General features: G+C 41.5%; 1 protein-coding gene across 1 annotated transcript in view; it reads left to right on the top strand.

The window, feature by feature from the left end:
• The window catches only part of PELI2 (pellino E3 ubiquitin protein ligase family member 2), a 267800-nt gene that overhangs the window by 101940 nt on the left and 148094 nt on the right, over positions 1-17766 (top strand). Inside the window, exon 2 of the mRNA XM_006864615.1 lies at positions 11286-11415. Coding sequence (XP_006864677.1) covers positions 11286-11415 — 130 coding nt within the window. The remainder of the gene's footprint in view (positions 1-11285; positions 11416-17766) is intronic.

Genomic DNA, 17766 nt, shown 5'->3' with positions numbered 1-17766 from the left:
GCACCTTAGACCTCAAGCTGACATCTCTGCTCTTCAACACTTTAAAAAGTTCCTGTGCAGCAGATTTGCCCAATGCAATACGTCATCTGATCTCTTGACTACCGCTTCCACAAGTGTTGATAGTTGATCCAAGAAGAATGAAGTCCTTGACTTCAATCTTTTCTCCGTCGATAAGAATGTTTTTTATTGGTCCAGTGGTGAGGATTTTTGTTTTCCTGACATTGAGACGCAACCCATACCGAAGGCTGTGCTCTTTGATTTTCATCAGTAAATGTTTCAAGTCCTCTTCACTTTCAGCAAGCAAGGTTGTATCATATGCATATTGCACGTTGTTAATGAGTCTTCCTCCAATCCTGACACCATGTTTTTCTTCATAGAACCCAGCTTCTTTGATTATTTGCTCAGCATACGGGTTGAATAAGTATGGTGAAAGAACACAGCCTTGTTGCAAACCTTTCCCAATTTTAAAACATTCAGTGTTCCCATGCTCTGTTCGAACAGCTGCTTCTTGGTTCAGGTACAGATTCCTCAGAAGTACAATTAAGTGTTCTGGAATACTCATACTTCTAAATGTATATATATATATATACATTGTCTGGAGAAAACAGTCGCTGGAGAAGGAAGTCGTGGAGGGTCAGAGAAAAAGAGGAAGACCCCCAATGTGATGGATCAGCCAGGTGGCATCATTGATGGCGTCAAGTGTGGCAGCGGTAGTGAGGTTGGCCCAGGATCGGACATTGTTTCATTCTGCTTAAATCAGTTTTTCATTCCATAATTCATATATATTTTGTTTTATTAGCTGAAAACCCTTCAATGTACGATCACTTACCCACTTCCTCCCTGTGTTACCCATTAGCATTCCTCCTTCTTTCCTAATCATTCTGACCTTTATCCTTGGATAAATGTTGCCTTTTTTTATCTGAAGTGGTTGGTACCCTAAAATGTGTGTATATCCCCAGTGTTAATGTTCCCCTTCTAGGTCTGTCTGTTGTGTTACTGAATATTGATCCACAGATGAGTTCATTTCTAGACCTAAAAGCTAACTCAGGGCCATAGTCTTAGTGGTTCCCAGGGCCATAGTCTTAGTGGTTCCCACCTTCTCTGTCTGACCAGTAAGCATAGATTTTTTTATATGATTTTGCGTTTCGTTCGACATCTTTCTCCCATTCTATCTAGGACTTCCTAGTGTGACTCCTTCCCAAGCAGTTGGCAGTGGTAGCCAGACACCATCTAGTTCTGGTCTCAGGGTTGTGAAGACTGACATTCTCTTGGACCATTAGTCCATGGGACTGATTGTTTCTTTGTGTCTTAGGTTTTCTGCACTCTTCTTTGATCTGAGCGGGGTGAGAAGTTCTATACACTTCTGACGATAGCATTTCCATCCTTATCAAAAGAATTCTGTGCTTTTTGATTTATACCACACCAAAATGGTAGCTTTGGCACGGGACTCAAACTCTGTTCCTTTTCAGTTTTTTAGAAGCAATGTGAATTCTGGAGGTTCCATATCAAGGCTATATGGTGAATGGGCTAAGTGCAAGAGATAAAGTCTTGCTGTCCATGAGAGAATGAGCAGGTACATTCTTATAATGGAAATACTATCTCTGTGCAACTTTTTTGGCCTTTTTCTCACCAGTGCAGTTTTCAGTGTACTTAAAATTTTTTCATAATATGCCTCTTTGATCATCCTGTATTCTTCAAAAAACTGTCAAGATTTTCCCTTTGGAATCACACACACACACACACACAAACACACACACACACACATATACACACAATAGTCCTCATAACCTTCTGAAATGACCTCTGTGCCTTGAATTCATCTTTGAGGTCTTCCAAACCACATTATAACAATTGATTCATTTAAAAACTTTTATATGGAGCAGCAGTCCCATAAACTCATTATAAAGTTTCAATGATATGAGAGGATGTCCACTTGAGTTTTATTAAAAACTTGATATTAAACTTGACCTTAAAATCATTCCCCTCATCCCCCCTCCCCACCATGGCCCAAAAAGTATCCCCCCCCCCTTTTTTTTTTTTTGATGTTAACTTAGTGAGACTAAGGCAAGTGTCATACTGATAAACATCTACTGATAATAGAGAGTTATTTATTCATGTATGAACTGGGATGCCCAGTAGCAGCACTTTTTGACTTATCCTAATAAAATCAAAATTTAACTGATTTAAAACAACTCCCAGGTTATTTGGGTTCTAATTGTGGTGCTGTAGGATAGGCAGTGGACTGCTAATCACAAGTTCGGAGGTTCAAACCTATCAGCCACTCCTTGGGTTGGAATGGACTCAATGGCACTTAATAACAACAACCATCAGTCATGATTTTTGTGGATCAAAAATTAGGGCAGTGATCAGCTGGGCATCTTATGAGGTCTTGAGGGTCCCTCACATGTCTGGTCCTTGTTTGGGCATGGCTAGAAGGCTAGACTTAGCTGAGACTTCTGAACCAGAGTGACCTCTTCAATATGCGGGTCTCAGAGTAGTCAGGTTTCTTACATAGCAGCTTAAGACTCTCAGGAGACCCAAACAGAGGTTGCTGGTTTATTTTTATTGTTACTGTTGTTGTTTTTTAAGATCTAACTTTAGATGTGTCAGAATGCTACTTCTTCTGCTCTCATGTTAGTAAGCAAATCATCATGTCCAGCGCAGGTTTGGGGAGATGCCATGAGAAGTATATAGACAGCTTGTGTCTACCACCTGTGCTTTACTTGATAGGAGAGCCATTGGGAGACCTTGCAGAGAGAAGATCTGATGGGGTGGGTGTCTGACATATGATCAGTGTACTTTTTGATTTGGAAGTAAAGATAAAAAGGTAGTGGGTTGAAGGATCAGCAAGTGTTACTTGAGGGATAGTGAATGTAGAATAAATATTTCAAGATTCGTGGTTGTGAGAAGATGGGAACAAATGGAGGCTCAGATGGCAGCTTAGTGTTGGGACAGGTTTGTTTACCTGTAAGATGGGTGAATCACCCCTCATTTCATGATTTGGAATCATGGTACTGATAGCAACCCTGTGCACACAGACCAAAACACTGTCGGTCATGTGTCATTTTCACAATTGTTGTTAGGCTTGAGTCCGTTGCTGCTGCTGTTGTGTCAGTCCATCTTGTTGGGGGTCTTCCTCTTTTTTGTGGAACCTCTACTTTATCTAACATGATGTCCTTCTCGAGGGACTGGTTCCTCATGATAATATGGCCAAAGTTTAAGATACAAAGTCTTGCCATCTGTGACTCCAAGGAGCAATCTGACTATACTTCTTCCAGCACAGACCTGGTTGTTCTTCTGGCAGTCCACAATACTTTTAATATTCTTCTCCACCGCCATAACTTAAATGCATGAATTCTTCTATAGTCTTCCTTATTCATTGTACAACCTTCACATGCGTATGAGGCTATTGAAAATAACATGGCTTGGGTCAGGAATATCTTAGCCCTCAAACTTGATGTCTTTGCTCTTGAATATTTTAAAAGAGGTCTTGTGCAGCAGATTTTGCCTAATGTAATACACCATTTGATTTCTTGTCTGCTGCTTCCTTGTGTGTTGATAGTGGATCCAAGCAAAATGAAGTCTTTGGCAACTTCCGTTTTTTCTCCATTTTTCATGATGTTATTATACTATTCCAGTTGTGAGGATAATTTTTGTTTTCTTTACATTGAGGTTCAACTCATACTAAAGGCTGTGGTCTTTGATCTTCATCAGTAAATATTTCAAGTCCTTTTTGCTTTCAGCAAACAACATTATATCATCTGTATATTGTTAATGAATCTTCCTCCAAACCTGATGCCACATTCTTCTTCATATAATCCAGCTATTTAGATTATTTGCTCATCATACAAATTGAATAAGTATGGTGAAAGAATACACCCCTGGCACACACCTGTCCTGATTTTAAACCATTCAGTATTCCCTTGTTCTGTTTGAAGTGACTGCCTTTTGTTCTATATACAGGTTCCTCATGAGCATAGTTAAGTGTTCCAGAATACTCATACTTTGCAATGCTGTCCACAGCTTGTCATGATCCACATAGTCGAAAGCCTTTGTGTACTCAGTAAAGCACAGGTAAACATCTCTGCTTTTAGCTAAGAGTGCTATGGCATCAGTGGTGATACCCCTTGTTGTGTGTCCTCTACTAAAACCAACTTCAACCTCTGGAAGTTCTCTGTCAATGTATGTTTATAGCTGTTTCTGTATTACTTTTAGTAAAACTTTACTAGCTTGGGATATCAATGATACTGTCTAATGATTTCTGCATTCCATTGGGTCACCTCTCTTTGGAATGGGCACCAACATGAGTCTTTTCTGATCACTTGGCCTGGTATCTGTCTTCCAAATTTCTTGATTTAGGTAAGTGAGTGCCTCCAGTGCTACATCTGTTTGTTGAAAGATTTCAATCTGTGTTTCATCAATTTCTGAAGCCTTGTTCTTTGTCAGTGCCTTCAGTACACCTTGGACTTTTCCCTTCAGTACTTCTTGGTCTTATGCTACCTCTTGAAATGGTTGAACAACAACCATTTCTTTTTGGTACAGTGACTCTTGTGTGTTCTTTCCATCTTCTTTTGGTGCTTTCTGTATCATTCAGTATTTTGCCCATAGAATCCTTCAATATTTCAAGTCAAGGCTTAATTTTTTTTTTCAGTTCCTTCAGCTTGAGAAATGCTGAGTGTGTTCTTTCCTTTTCTAACCCCAGGCCTTTGCACATTTTATTATAATACTTTGTTTTTTCGAGCTGCCATTTGAAATGTTCTGTTTAGCTGTTTTACCTCCTCATTTTTTCCATTTGCTTTAGCATCTCTATTCAGGAGAGCAAGTTTCCGAGTCTCTTCTGACTTCCATTTTTGTGTTTTCCTTCTTCTTTGTCTTCTTAATAGCCTTTTTTTTTTTTGTTTCTTCCTGTATGCGGTGCTCTAAGTCATCGCACACTCTTCTGATCTTAGGTCAAGGCTGTTCTTTACATCTCTAAATTTCAATCTCTGAATTCAGGTGGGATATGTTCCAGGTCATATTTTGGCATTTGTGGATTTGTTTATGAGTAATTGATGGTCTTTTCCACAGTAGGTCCTTGGTCTTGTTTGGACTGATGATCTGGAGCATCTCCATTGTCGTTTCCCACAGATGTAGTCAGTTTGATTGTTGTACATTCCATCTGGTGGGGTCCATGTATATAAAAAAGGTATTTGCAATGAAGAAGTCATTGGTCTTGCAAAATTCTATCATGGGATCTCAGGCATCGTTTTTATCACCAAGGCCATATTTCCAACTACAGATTTTCTTCTTTACTTCTAACCTTTGCATTCTAGTCATTGGTAATTTCTATCAATGCATCTTTGTTTTTCTTTAAATCAATGCATGTTGAGTGCATGTTTGATCAATTTCAGACTGAAGAAGTTGGTAGAATTCTTCAATTTCATCATTACTATCTTTAGTAGCTGGTGTGTAAATGTAAATAGTGGTTGTATTAGCTGGTCTTCCTTGTAGGTGTTTGGACATTATCCTGTCACAGACAGCATTGTATTTCAAGATAGATCTTGTAATGTTCTTTTCGATGATGAATGTGATGACATTCCTCTTCGATTTTTCATTCCCTGTATACTAAACCATATGATTGTCAGTTTCAAAATGGCCAATACCAGTCCATTTCAGCTCACTAATGCCAAGGATATTGATGTTTATGCCTTCCACTTTGAACAGTTTCCCATTTTTCTAGATTCATACTTCATACATTCCATGTTCTGATTATTAATGGATGTTTCCAGCTGTTTCTCCTCATTTTAAGTTGTGCCCCATCAATAAATGAATGTCCCAAAAGTTTTATTTCATTTGTGTCATCATGGGTCAACTCTACTCTGTGGGGTCAACTCTTCCGCAGTTGTATTTTGAGTGTCTTATAGCCTGATGGACTTTGATCTTCTGGCACCATATCTGAAAATATTCTGGTGCTATTCTTTATATTTCAGTATTCATTTTTCTGGCGCTAGCTGACAGTGTTCCACTGTTGTTGATAAAGTTTTCAGTTGCTTCATATGGAGAAGTAGGCTACCTCTTCTTCCTAGTCTGTCTTAGGCTTGAAGCTCTCCTGGAACCTGTCTACCTTGGGTGACCCTGCTGGTATGTTAAATACCGGTGTCATTGTTTCCAGCATCCTAGCAACACACAAACCACCACCGTGTGACAAACTGATTGACAAGTGGTTCTGACTCACAGTGACTCTTAACAGGGTTTCCGAGGAGCGTCTAGTGGTGTGAACCATATAAACCTTGCAGTTAACAGTCTAGTGTTTATCTTACAGTGCCACACCAGAACTCCTGATGTGACTTCGAAGGGGTTATTTCATTCAATGGTAATATTCCTCATGGTCTTTCTAATATTTGGGAGTCCTGGTAATAGTGCTGTAGGAGAAGCACTGGACTGTTGACCACAAGATTGATAGTTCAAACCCACCAGCTGCTCTGCTGGTGAAAGATGAGGGTTTTCTGCGCCTGTAAATATCGTGGCTTGCAGGTTATTGTGCTGGACTGCAGAGTCTGTTTTAACCATAAGGTCAGCATTTTAAGCTCACCATTCGCTCTTTGGAAGCCCTGTACAACGTTACTATGAGTTGGAACCAACTCAACAGCACTTAACAACAATGACAACAAACTCTACACAGGATCGCTCTGAGTGGAAAGTGAGAGTTTTGAGGCCATGATGAGGTTCCTGAGGAACAGGTTTTGGCAGTTTGAACCCATCCAGTGGCAGCATAGAATACAGACCTGGCAGTCTTCTTCTGTAAAGATGTCTGGAGCTCAGTCCTTCTGTAACACATGGGATTGCTGTGGGAGGTGCTTTGCTTACTGTCATCATTTTAACTGCCACTTATTTGGGGAAGCCCTTCAAGTGTGTACCTTCTCTTTAGCTTCAGACCTGTGTATCTGGTTGACTCGTGCATTGCTCCCCCTGGACATCCCTATAATTCCTTTTTCTTCTCCTAACGTTGCCATCACTGGGGCTAGGAAACTCTGCAGGGCTCCCTTTCTGTCCTCAACCCGCCCTAACAGGTCACCAGCTACTGCACATCTTTTGCCTTTCTTTAAATCAGGGTCTTCAGTCTCAGTTGTGGAGCTTTTAAGAAAAGTAGACCTGGAGCCCTATACCACATTTTTATTAAATCCAAAGGTCTTGGACTTTGATTTTTAGAAAGCTTGCCAGGTCATCTGATTCTTACTCAACAATGAAAACAACGTTCCACAATGCTTCCCTCCTCATCCTCCTCCTCATTCCCACCTTTGCTGCTTTGGCCTAGGTGTTAATAGTGTCCTGCGACTGCTGTAGCACATTACCACAAACTGGGAGGCTTCACACAAAATACGCCATCTCACAGCTCCATTGTCTCCAAGTGTGAAGTGAAGGTGTGGTTGGTCAGGGCTCTCTTCCCTCTGAAGGCTCTGGAGAAGAACTCTTCTTCACCTCCTCCAGCATTCCTGGGGTTAGGGCTGCACATTTCAGCCTTGGCCTTGCTTTTACCTGGCCTTTGCTTTTTGCCTGTGTCTTTCTGCTGTGCATCTCTTATATGGGCACTTGTCATGGGATTTAGGGTCTACCTAGATAACTTCGGATAATCTCCTCTCGAGATCCTTAATTTTATCTGCCAACTTTTTCCTCAAAACGGTTATTTCACAGGTTTCAGGATGTGGACATATGTTTTGAGGGTCCTCATCTTTCACCCACCACACCCCCTTGTGTTTGTGTCATAGTTCTCTCATCTTGATGTTTATCGCGATATCCCCTCAATCCCATCCTGCATCCTGCTGTCCCTAGTGAATTGGTTACATTATGAAACTACGTCAGTGCTTGGCTTAAATCTTAAACCAGATTCCTGCTACACTAGCAGAAAAAAAAAAGTTCATGCTCTCTTTATCATCATGAATTAGTAGGCTTTTATAATCTGGTCCCTGCATACCTGTTTGCCTCATTTCCCGCTACATCCCCTCCACTCGGACTAGTACCAAGCTATCTGTGGTCCTCTGTGCTTTTGTACATGCTCTGCCCTCTCCATTTAGCCTTGTTCGAAGTGTCCCTTCCACGCAGCCTCTCTAACATCTTCTTCCTTCTCCAGTGTTTTGTGCTGCTAGTGTATCTTGTTGTTGATGTTAGTTGCTGTCAAGTTGTCTCCAAGTCATGACGACCGTCAGTATAATAGAAGGAAATATTGCCTTGTGTACATGGTCCTGTGCCATCTTGGATCCTCATCCATGTGTCTGTTTTATCCTCTGCATCACCAGAGCTCCTTTGTTTTCTTGCACTTGCCTTTGTGCCTCTCATTTTAAGCAGAGAGCTCTTAGAAGGCTGGGCAGTGGACATTCATTGTGGTAACTCTAGTACTTGGTGTTATAAATATTGGATGAATGGCCATGTAGCTTAACCTAATTAGAAACTCGTCTCATCTCATTTCTATTCTTACCTTAATTATTTCCAATAGACTTTTTCACTGACTATCATATCTGGATGTTTTAAGTATTCAGGCAGTCTGTAAACAGCCTGGCATAACCTCAATCGACATATAGGCAATTTAAATTAAGATGTTTCTGCATGTGTTAAGGTTGACATTTGTGTTTTTCTTTTGTTCTCCTTTTCATATTAGATAAGGCTTCTTGGTTGTAACTAGCAGAAATGAATGAGAATCAGCTACAACTAGAAAGAATTCCATAAGGAAAGGTCAGAGTCTACCGGGCCCTGCAGATTCTTTCCCCATCTTTTTGCTGCTTGTCTCTGTTCATCTGCTTCACTCTTTGTTGCTTCTTCATCCACATAACAGACTGTGGCTTCCCCACAGTTCTGCAGATCACCGCTTACAGCTCTACCCTCCCACAGAGACTGGCTGGTAGTCCTGATTTTGTGTTATTTCAGGGATGATTTTGTCATTGGCTAGTGTAGGCTTGTGTCCAACTCTGGCCAATCAGCCGCAGGTGGCTGGGAGGATACTGGTCCTTTCACTTCAGTCAAACATAGTGCTGCTAGGGCTCACCCTGGGAATGAAGGGATTGGATTCCAGAGATAGGACTGTTGTCATGACCAAATGCCCCAACAGCATCTGCTCTCCTCTCTCAAGATGACCCTGCTTTCCAGAAGCATGTAGTTGAGAGAGGGTGGTGCAGATGATAGAGCACTAAATGAGTAGCCAGGGTTGGCAGTTCACACCCACCCAGAGGGGCCTCAGGAGACAGTCCTGGCTTCCTTAAGATCTCAGCTTTGAAACCCCTTTGGAGCAATTCTCTTCACATATGGGGTCAGCTCTGTGCATGAGTTAGAACCGACTGAAGACAACCATAGTGTTACTGACAGAGCTGGGAAAAGTGAGGGGCAGAGAAAACTTGGCCATGTTTTGTACTAATCTCCACTAGGCCATAGCGGAAAAATGACATCTCTAAATTGTCTGGAGTCCTCGCTTTTTTGGTTCACATATGTTCCTCTTAATGGTAGTATATTCATCTTGATTTAAGTGATAGGGAAGCACATTGAAACAAAGTGTGTTTAAAGTGACTGTTTCCTCATGGATAATTTTCAGTAGTGATCCCACATATGTTTAAGAAAATAGCATATTGTTCTCGATTTTGCCTGAGAAAAGAAAGAGGAATAAAACTTGAAATAGCTTTCTTTCTTTACTCTAGAAGCATTTTTGTATCACTAACATTCATTTATGATAGAAATAATAACAGATGATAACAGATTAAAGACACAGCCTGAATAGCTAAGGGTGATGATTTAAATCCATTGTCATGAGGTTGCTATCAAATTATACAACGGACATACAAAACCTCTTTCTTTCAGTATTTACTCCTCTAGAGTGGGCCTTGCAACCCCTCTTGGCAGCACTCACCACCCTGCTTTTCCTCTGGGTGAGACAGGAAGTGGTGAAATGCCAGGGTCTGCCTATGGGATGCTTAGGCTAGGAGGAGCAAACTGCCAGGCTCTGTCCCCTAGCCTCAGAATTGATGGATGTACCCTTGCAAATTTTAAGTGATTCTCTGTCCTTCTTCAGTTTAGTTTTTGAAAAGGGTTTCTGTGAACATGAAGATAGAGAATAGTCATATCAATACGGCATCATGGGAAATTAGAGCACACAAAGCTAGAAAATAAAGTTGAAAATTACAAAGCTAATTGCATTCCTGTAGTGCTATTAAACACTGGCATTAGCACTTTGTTGCTGTGGGTTAATGCACTGGACTGCAAGGTCAGTTTGAGCCTCAAGGTCAGCAGTTCAAACTCACCAGCCACTCCTTGGCAACCCTATACAGGGTCTCTGAGTCGAAACTGACTCCACACCACTAACAACAACATTAGCACTGTAGGATAAGTACTGGAATGCTAACCTAAAGGTCAGCAATTCAAACCCACCAGCCGCTCCTTGGAAGCCCTGTACAGGGTCTTTATGAGTTGGAACCAACTCAATGGCACTTAACAACATTAGTAAATACAGGAAATTTGTTTAAGGACGTTTTATGTGATCTAGGTGGCCTTTTAAGTTATTACACAGTTTATGGACTAAAGCTATTCATTTTACTTTTGGGTCTTTTATGCGCAACCTTTTTGTAAGAGTCATTATTGAGTGCCATCTAATCGGTTCCAACTCATAGCACCCCTGTATAGGGTTTCCTCGGAGCAACTGATGAATTTGAACTGCCGACCTTGTGGTTCAGACCAACCTTGCAGTCCTGAGCTTTTCCTTTTTGCGAGCTATTTTTTGCTAACATGACAGTGTAAGATTCAAATAGAAAAGTGAATGGATGTAGTGAATTCATAACTTTTAAGACAACAAGCAACTGATTTTTGTCTTCGTACACATACAGATCCTAGAGATAACATTAACATGCTAGGAGAGTGAGAGATCCGGTTTAATTAGTATGCTATTTTCTAACTTGTTCATTTAGAAATACTGCTCGAGTGCTTCTCTGGGGTCCATTAGAGTGATGCTTACAGAATGGAGCCCGCACTAATAGGGTCTCTGCAGAAGACTCATGTGCTTATTTATATGCTGTCTTTTACCAAAAAGATTTGAAGAAGCTGACTTTATAGAAGAGGAAACCTATAATTACTTGTACATCATTCTTAAATAAAGTTTCTGGAAGTGATTTGAATTTCATTACAGCTGAAGTCTGTTTTGAAGCCCTTTTGTGGGGTGTTTAATGGGCAAGTCTTCATGACCAGTCCTGTCTTTTGCCTTATTTTACCCAAACTCTTTTACTTAAAACTCTTGAAATTTGCAAACAAATGACCTTTTTCTTTTCTGTTTATAGGTACAATGGTGCTTTACCTAATGGAGACAGAGGAAGGAGGAAAAGCAGATTTGCTCTTTATAAACGGCCCAAGGCAAATGGAGTCAAACCCAGCACAGTCCATGTGATATCAACGCCCCAGGCGTCCAAGGTTTGTGGCAAATAGTGACTCCCATTTACTCTTTGTCAGCCTCTTTCTTTTCTTTCCTTCTCTTTTTATTTTTAAGGACAGTATTTTTCAACCATTAAGAGTGGGTATTCTTTGTTATAGGAGTCATATTATGGTGCTGTAGGATAAGCTCTGGACCACATGGTCGGTTTGAACTGCAAGGTCAGCAGTTCAAATCCACTAGCCATTCCTCGGAAGTCCTGTACAGGCTCACTGTGTGTCGGAACTTACTCAGCAGCACTAAACAACAAAATCCTTCGTTAGAGGGGCTGTGCTGTGCTTTTTAGGATGTTTAGCAGTATCCCTGGTGTCTTCTGCTCAATAGATGTCAATAGTTCACACATACAAAAAATATACACCCCTGTTGTGACAGCCAGAATTGTTTCTGTTGTTGTTGTTGAGTGCTATCAAGTTGGTTCTGATCATAGCAACTCTGTACAGGGTTTCCGAGGAGCTGCTGGTGGGTTTGAACTGCCGACCTTGTGGTTAGCAGTCTAGTACTTAACCTACAGTGCCACTTCTTGTTGTTAAGTGCCGTCAAGTCTATTCCAACTCATAGCAGCCCTGTATATGTCACTACTAGACATTGCCAAATGTTCCCTGGCAGGGTGCACAATACCCCCTCTCCATTAAGAGCCACAGTTATAAGATACAATGGAACCACCGTATATGGCAATGTAGAATAACTATGGCTGAAAGAGAAATGGTCCCCTAAAGTTGATAGAAGCTGTCTCTTGATAGAAACCTTGCTAAGGTTTGTTATTTTCCTATGGTTAATTGTGTATGGTGGGCGTTCACACATAATCTACATGTGCATGGAATTGAATTTGTGTGGTTATTAGAAAGGCTGGAAGTGACCCAGAGTTATGTGCTATAAAAAATATACTATACGTATTTCCTCTCTCATAAACCTAAAGTGAATAAAATGCTCAGTTTTTCATGCTTAGCCCTGGTGTGGCACTGGAGGATAAATACTGGACTGCTGACCAGTTCAGACCCACCAGCTGCTCCTTGGAACACGGTTGTTATGAGTCGGAACCAACTTGGCAGCACTAAACAACAACAAATGACAGAAAAATCCAAATTTCTATTCTGGTCAGTGAATTTTATCTGTTAGAGTTGTGACAGTTTTTCTTTTAATTAAATACATTCCTTAATGTGTAGTCTAGTTTCCTTTTTCATAAGTAATTATATTTTATATGGGCTGTTGGTTGCACATATTTATTTCTCAAAATGGGTTTGGACCATCTGGAATAAATCAAATATTCGATTCCCATCTATACTAAAGAGCAAGGTTAAAAGAGAAATGAATACGTTCATGGAAGCACTATTGTATTTATACTCAGTCTTAGAACAGTAGATCACATTTATTAGTGTTTTTACTTTTAAATTTCCTGTTGTTTTTGAAGCCATGTTACAGAAAGGGTTTGCTAGAATGTGTTTATTAGGATTGCCTTGTGTGATTGAGGAAACAATTAGGAAAATATCAAACACCAAGGGAACAGAAAGGAAAGAATAATGTTTAGCAGCTCAGTTTCTGAGTAGAAAAAGGGAAATTAAGCTAAAATATTTAGAGACAGAAGGAACAAAAAAGGAAGGGCAATTTATAAGGAAAATAAAGGAAACCCAGTCTCAAAAATATTCTGAAGAAAGGAGAAGATGAAATAGCAACAGAATTTTGGAAGGTCAACAGAATTTTCTGGGCATTTTATAATCCAAAAATATCTGGTTCAGAGGATACCAAGATAAATGTTTTTAATCATGTTGTGAGTGCCAACAATGTTCTGATAGGCTTTTATATGTATTTTTGTCCATTTGTTGACTTTTCCTTCTTTCAACTGGATCTTACCTTTTTACATTCCCTTTTTGATCTGAGATTTTATAGTAATACAATGGCTTCAGGCAGTTAAAAATGTTATAGAAAGCGTAACTTTGATTACACAGATTTAATGGTTGTTTTAGGTGCCATCGAGTCAATTTCTATACATAGCAACCCTGTGTGACAGAGTAGAACTTCCCTGTGAGATTATCTAGGCTGTATAAATTACGGTTCCTCAGTGAGGTGGATTGACACAGTGGCTGGACCAGTGGGCTCAAACAGAACAATGATTGTGAGGATGGTGCATAACCGGGCATTGCTTTGTTCAGTTGTATGTAGGGTCATTGTGATTTGGCACCTTACCACCACCACCAGTAATCTTTCTGGAAGCAGACAGCCCCGGTATTTTTCCCGTGGAGTTTCTGAGTGGGTTCAAGCCATCAACCTTTCACGTAGCAGCCTAACACTTAACTGCTGATCCACTGTTAGATGTCATCGAGCTGACACCAACTCATAGTGACCTTATGCACAGCAGAACGAAACACTGCCCAATCCTGGGCCAGCCTCACTAGTGTTGCCACACTTGAGTCCATCGATGTTGCCACTTGGCCAATCCATCTCATTGGGGATCTTCCTCTTTTTCTCTGACCCTCCATCTTACCAAACATGATAGCCTTCTTCAGCGACTGGTCCCTCCTGACACTAAGTCCGAAGCATGAGAGATGAAGTTTGGCCATCTTGGCCTCCAAGGAGTACTCTGGCTGCACTTCTTCCAAAACGGATCTGTTGGTTCTGTTGGCAGCCCATGGCACTTTGAATATTCTCCTCCCAACACCATAACTCAAAAGCATCAATTCTTCGGTGGTCTTCCTTATTCACTGTCTAGCTTTTGCATGCATATGAGGTTATTGAAAATACCATGGCTTGGGTCAGGTGCACCTTAGTCCTCAAGCTGACATCTTGAGCCACTTAGGGCCTCTTTATTGTATGTTAAATGTAAAAATTAGCTATGATCAATGATGTTTCCTAATTTTCTATCTGTTCCAGTTTTAGCCTTTTGTGTTATACCTTTATCCTTAGATTTGACTTTAAGTTTTGGAGGCTATACATCTTTTGGTAATTATCTACCGAAATCTATGTTTTAAAATATCACTCGGGGTACTAGGAGTATAGCAAATTGGGTTTTGGTTTTGACACGCTCATTTTGTAAGCTAGCAAAAATATATTCTAAGGGCCTGAGTTTCCTAATTTATAAAACATGTGAGTTGCCAACAGAAAGGGGCCATGTTGAATCAGACAAGCTATTTTGATTATAAGCAATGGAAATGGTTACCCTTAAAAATAATAAAAATGCCCCCCCAAAACTGAGACTCAGTGGAAATGCACGCTCGGATTGGTCAACACACACATCATCGTTGGGGAGAAATGGGGTAAAGGCAGCAATGAAGCAGCGAGCTAAGCCTCACAATATTCAGAGGGTTTCTGTGGACCCAGTTGGGGACCTGGTTGGCAAGCAGTGCAAGGAGACCCGAAGACTCATGGGCCCAGAGTCAGTGACGTGGCCACGGAGAACTCAAGTGGAGAATGGAGCTGCCGGCTGATGGGAAGAGAGGGCATGTGCACAAGAACACCCACACTTGCAGATGACACCCACGTGACCGGGACTGGATGACTGGATGATCAGAGCTCAACCAGGAGAAGAAAGAAGGGGGAGGGGGTGGGGAAGAAGGTTGAGCTGATCCAAGCTGATGAACTTAACCTGTGCATACAAATACAGTGACACAAAAGAGGCAACAAATCCTTACAGCAAGAAACATTCCCACCCCCTCCATACACAGAGTAGACAGAGAGGGGCAACTTGGACATTGGATACCCAAATGGGGAGGGAGGGACTACAAAGGGAAGAAGTAACTGGCTTACAAGCTTTCAAGAGGGAACCTAGAGCTAGGGGGCATGGAGGAAGGCAGAATCACCAGTGAGTACTATCCAGTCTGTCTAGGTGGAGCTGATGAAATGAAATACAGATGGGTTACGTGTGATACTGTAGTGAATAATGGTTATCAAGACGGACTGTGAGTGTTGGAAATGCAAGGGTAGATGTTTTGTAGCAAGGAAGAGAGCGATTATTTCTCCAGTCTAGGAGCGGAGGTCTCTGGGACCACCAACCGATAAGAGCCGAGAACGGGACCCCACCCAGAGAACTGGGGATGCCTGAGATGGAGACAGAGACGAGGACATGGAGGGATGAAGCGGCTGGGGACTTTGGATCCAGAGAGGAAGAGGAACTGTGGGCCTAAGACTGAGGGGGGAGCGGGGAGTGTAGAGCACGGGTTTCTAAGATATGCCCTTTGGTTGGAAGACGATGCATGGAGGGGATTGGAACCATGGCAATGTAATGATATACGATGGAATGAATATGGAACTGAGGTTCTTTCATGTAAACTATCATATAACTCACAATAAAACATAAAAAAAGTAATAATAAAAATGAAGAAATTGTTAAAGGATAGGGTAGGAGCAGTTCTCAGAATTGGGGGAATAGTTGAATAAGTAGATTTTGTGGAGAGGAGAACTGCAGTATTGACAGGAATTAGCATGGGTAGTATTTCAAGGGTGTTCTACAGTGACTTCTATCTCTTTGAAAGGTTTTAAATTTTCAGGAGCAATAACCTGATAGACCTAGTTTCAGTCTACTAACCATGTCCAAGGGAGGTAGTTTTTGTTGTTTAGTGCCATCAAGCTGGTGCGAACTCATATTGACCCCGTAAAGGGTTTATGAGGAGCAACTGGTGGGTTTGAACCACTGACACTGGGGTTGGCAGTCCAGTCAAATTTACTGTAAGCGCATCAGCCACCACCGTATGTTGACTGTACATTACTCATCCTCCCTGTTGAGGGAGGACCTTGTACACACAAGATGCTAAGTAATGGTCTGTAAGTGAATGAGTGCTAAACCTACCTTTTCTGTCCTCCCTGACCTCTAGGAGCTTAGTCACGAATCTTGCTCCTCTGTTGTCCCTCAAACTCTCATCTCTAACCAGCTGTGGCCTGGCTTTCCTGTTGCCAACTATTCAGTTGGCCCCTTCATTCTGGCTCCCTATTCACTTGGGAACAAAGCCCTTTACAATTAACTCCTCCCACTGCTTCACCTAACCTGAATCCTAATGTGCTCGATTTTTCCCTAACATATTTTGTTTTTCATTTCTTCCAGACCATGGAGCTAAAAGTGATTTCATTGAACTGTTTCCAGTCCAGCCTCCTTTTTAATACCTCTCCATTGTTAATTTAAACAGTCTTCCCCAAAACTTCTACTGAGCTTGCTGACCTTCCTTTCACTCTTTTCTGTGTATTTCTCTGACATCTGAACCTTCTCCAATCTCTGTCTTCCTCCGCTTGCACTGCCCTCCCCCATGCCCCAAACTCTATAAACCATATAGCATCAGTGGTACGGACGGTCTCCAAACTGTGGCCCACAATGCTGGAATGCTTTCCATTGCCAGAAATGTCACCTGTGTTCTATTTCTCCCAGTGACGCAGTGCACCATCCAGCCAGTTGTCACAGAAGACTGTTTTACCACCAGGATTGCAGCATCTGAAATCCTCCCCTCTGACCATAGTGTCCAAGGAGCACTGGTGGTGCTGTAGGGTAAGCGTTGGGCTGCTAGCCACAAGCAGTTCAAAACCACCATCCACTTTGTGTGAAAGATAAAGGTGTCTGCTCCTGTAAACACTTACTGTTTCAGAAACCATATTTAGGGTTACTGTGAGTCAGAATTGATGGGATGGCAATTAGTTTGGTTTAGTTTGGTTTAGTTTGTTAAGTGCCCCGGAAGCAATTCTGAATCTTGGTGACCCTGCATGTGCAAAGTAGAAACTACCCTTTAGGGCTTTCAAGTCTATGACCCTTTAGAAGCAGATCAGCAGGCCTGTCTCCCAAAGTGCCTTTGAGTGGATTTGAACCTCTCAGCTTGTGACTGAGTGCTTAACTTTTGGAGCCACCAGTGCCTTAAATTTGCATATGTCATACTTTCACTGACTATTTTAGCTAATCGCATCACGACATCCAGCCCTTTAATATGTCCATATTTGTTGGGGTTGTTAGCCTACTTGGCTTCCAGTTCTGTGTTGTCTCTACCCCAGATTACCTTTCTCCAATGCCATTTGGCACCCCTTCCTTGAGAGTCCCTGGCTCTGAGCCCTTCCCCAACACTGTTGGACTGTTTCTTGTGTTCCTTCTTGTTGCACCATTCAGAGTGCCGGTGTATTATTCTTTGCCATCTGCTCCAGATTTAGCCTCTTATTTTCCTGTTGTGTATATGGCGGTACTTGGCAAAAAACTGTATGACCTGAATTGGCAGTAGTCTATCATTTCTTACAAATTTCTGATTCTGTGGTATTGGTACTAAAAGAGTCCTCTTCCATTGGTTGCTTCATCTGCATATCGCAGGTTGTTAATGAGTCTTCCTGCAGTCCTCAAAACGAAGAGGTCTTAAAATACTTATAGATGAAGATCA

Source organism: Chrysochloris asiatica, unplaced genomic scaffold, assembly GCF_000296735.1.
Source record: "Chrysochloris asiatica unplaced genomic scaffold, ChrAsi1.0 scaffold00067, whole genome shotgun sequence".
Taxonomy (NCBI): Eukaryota; Metazoa; Chordata; class Mammalia; order Afrosoricida; family Chrysochloridae; genus Chrysochloris; species Chrysochloris asiatica.
The sequence above is the reverse complement of the archived record's forward strand: the minus strand, read 5'-3'. Positions and strand labels throughout refer to the sequence as shown.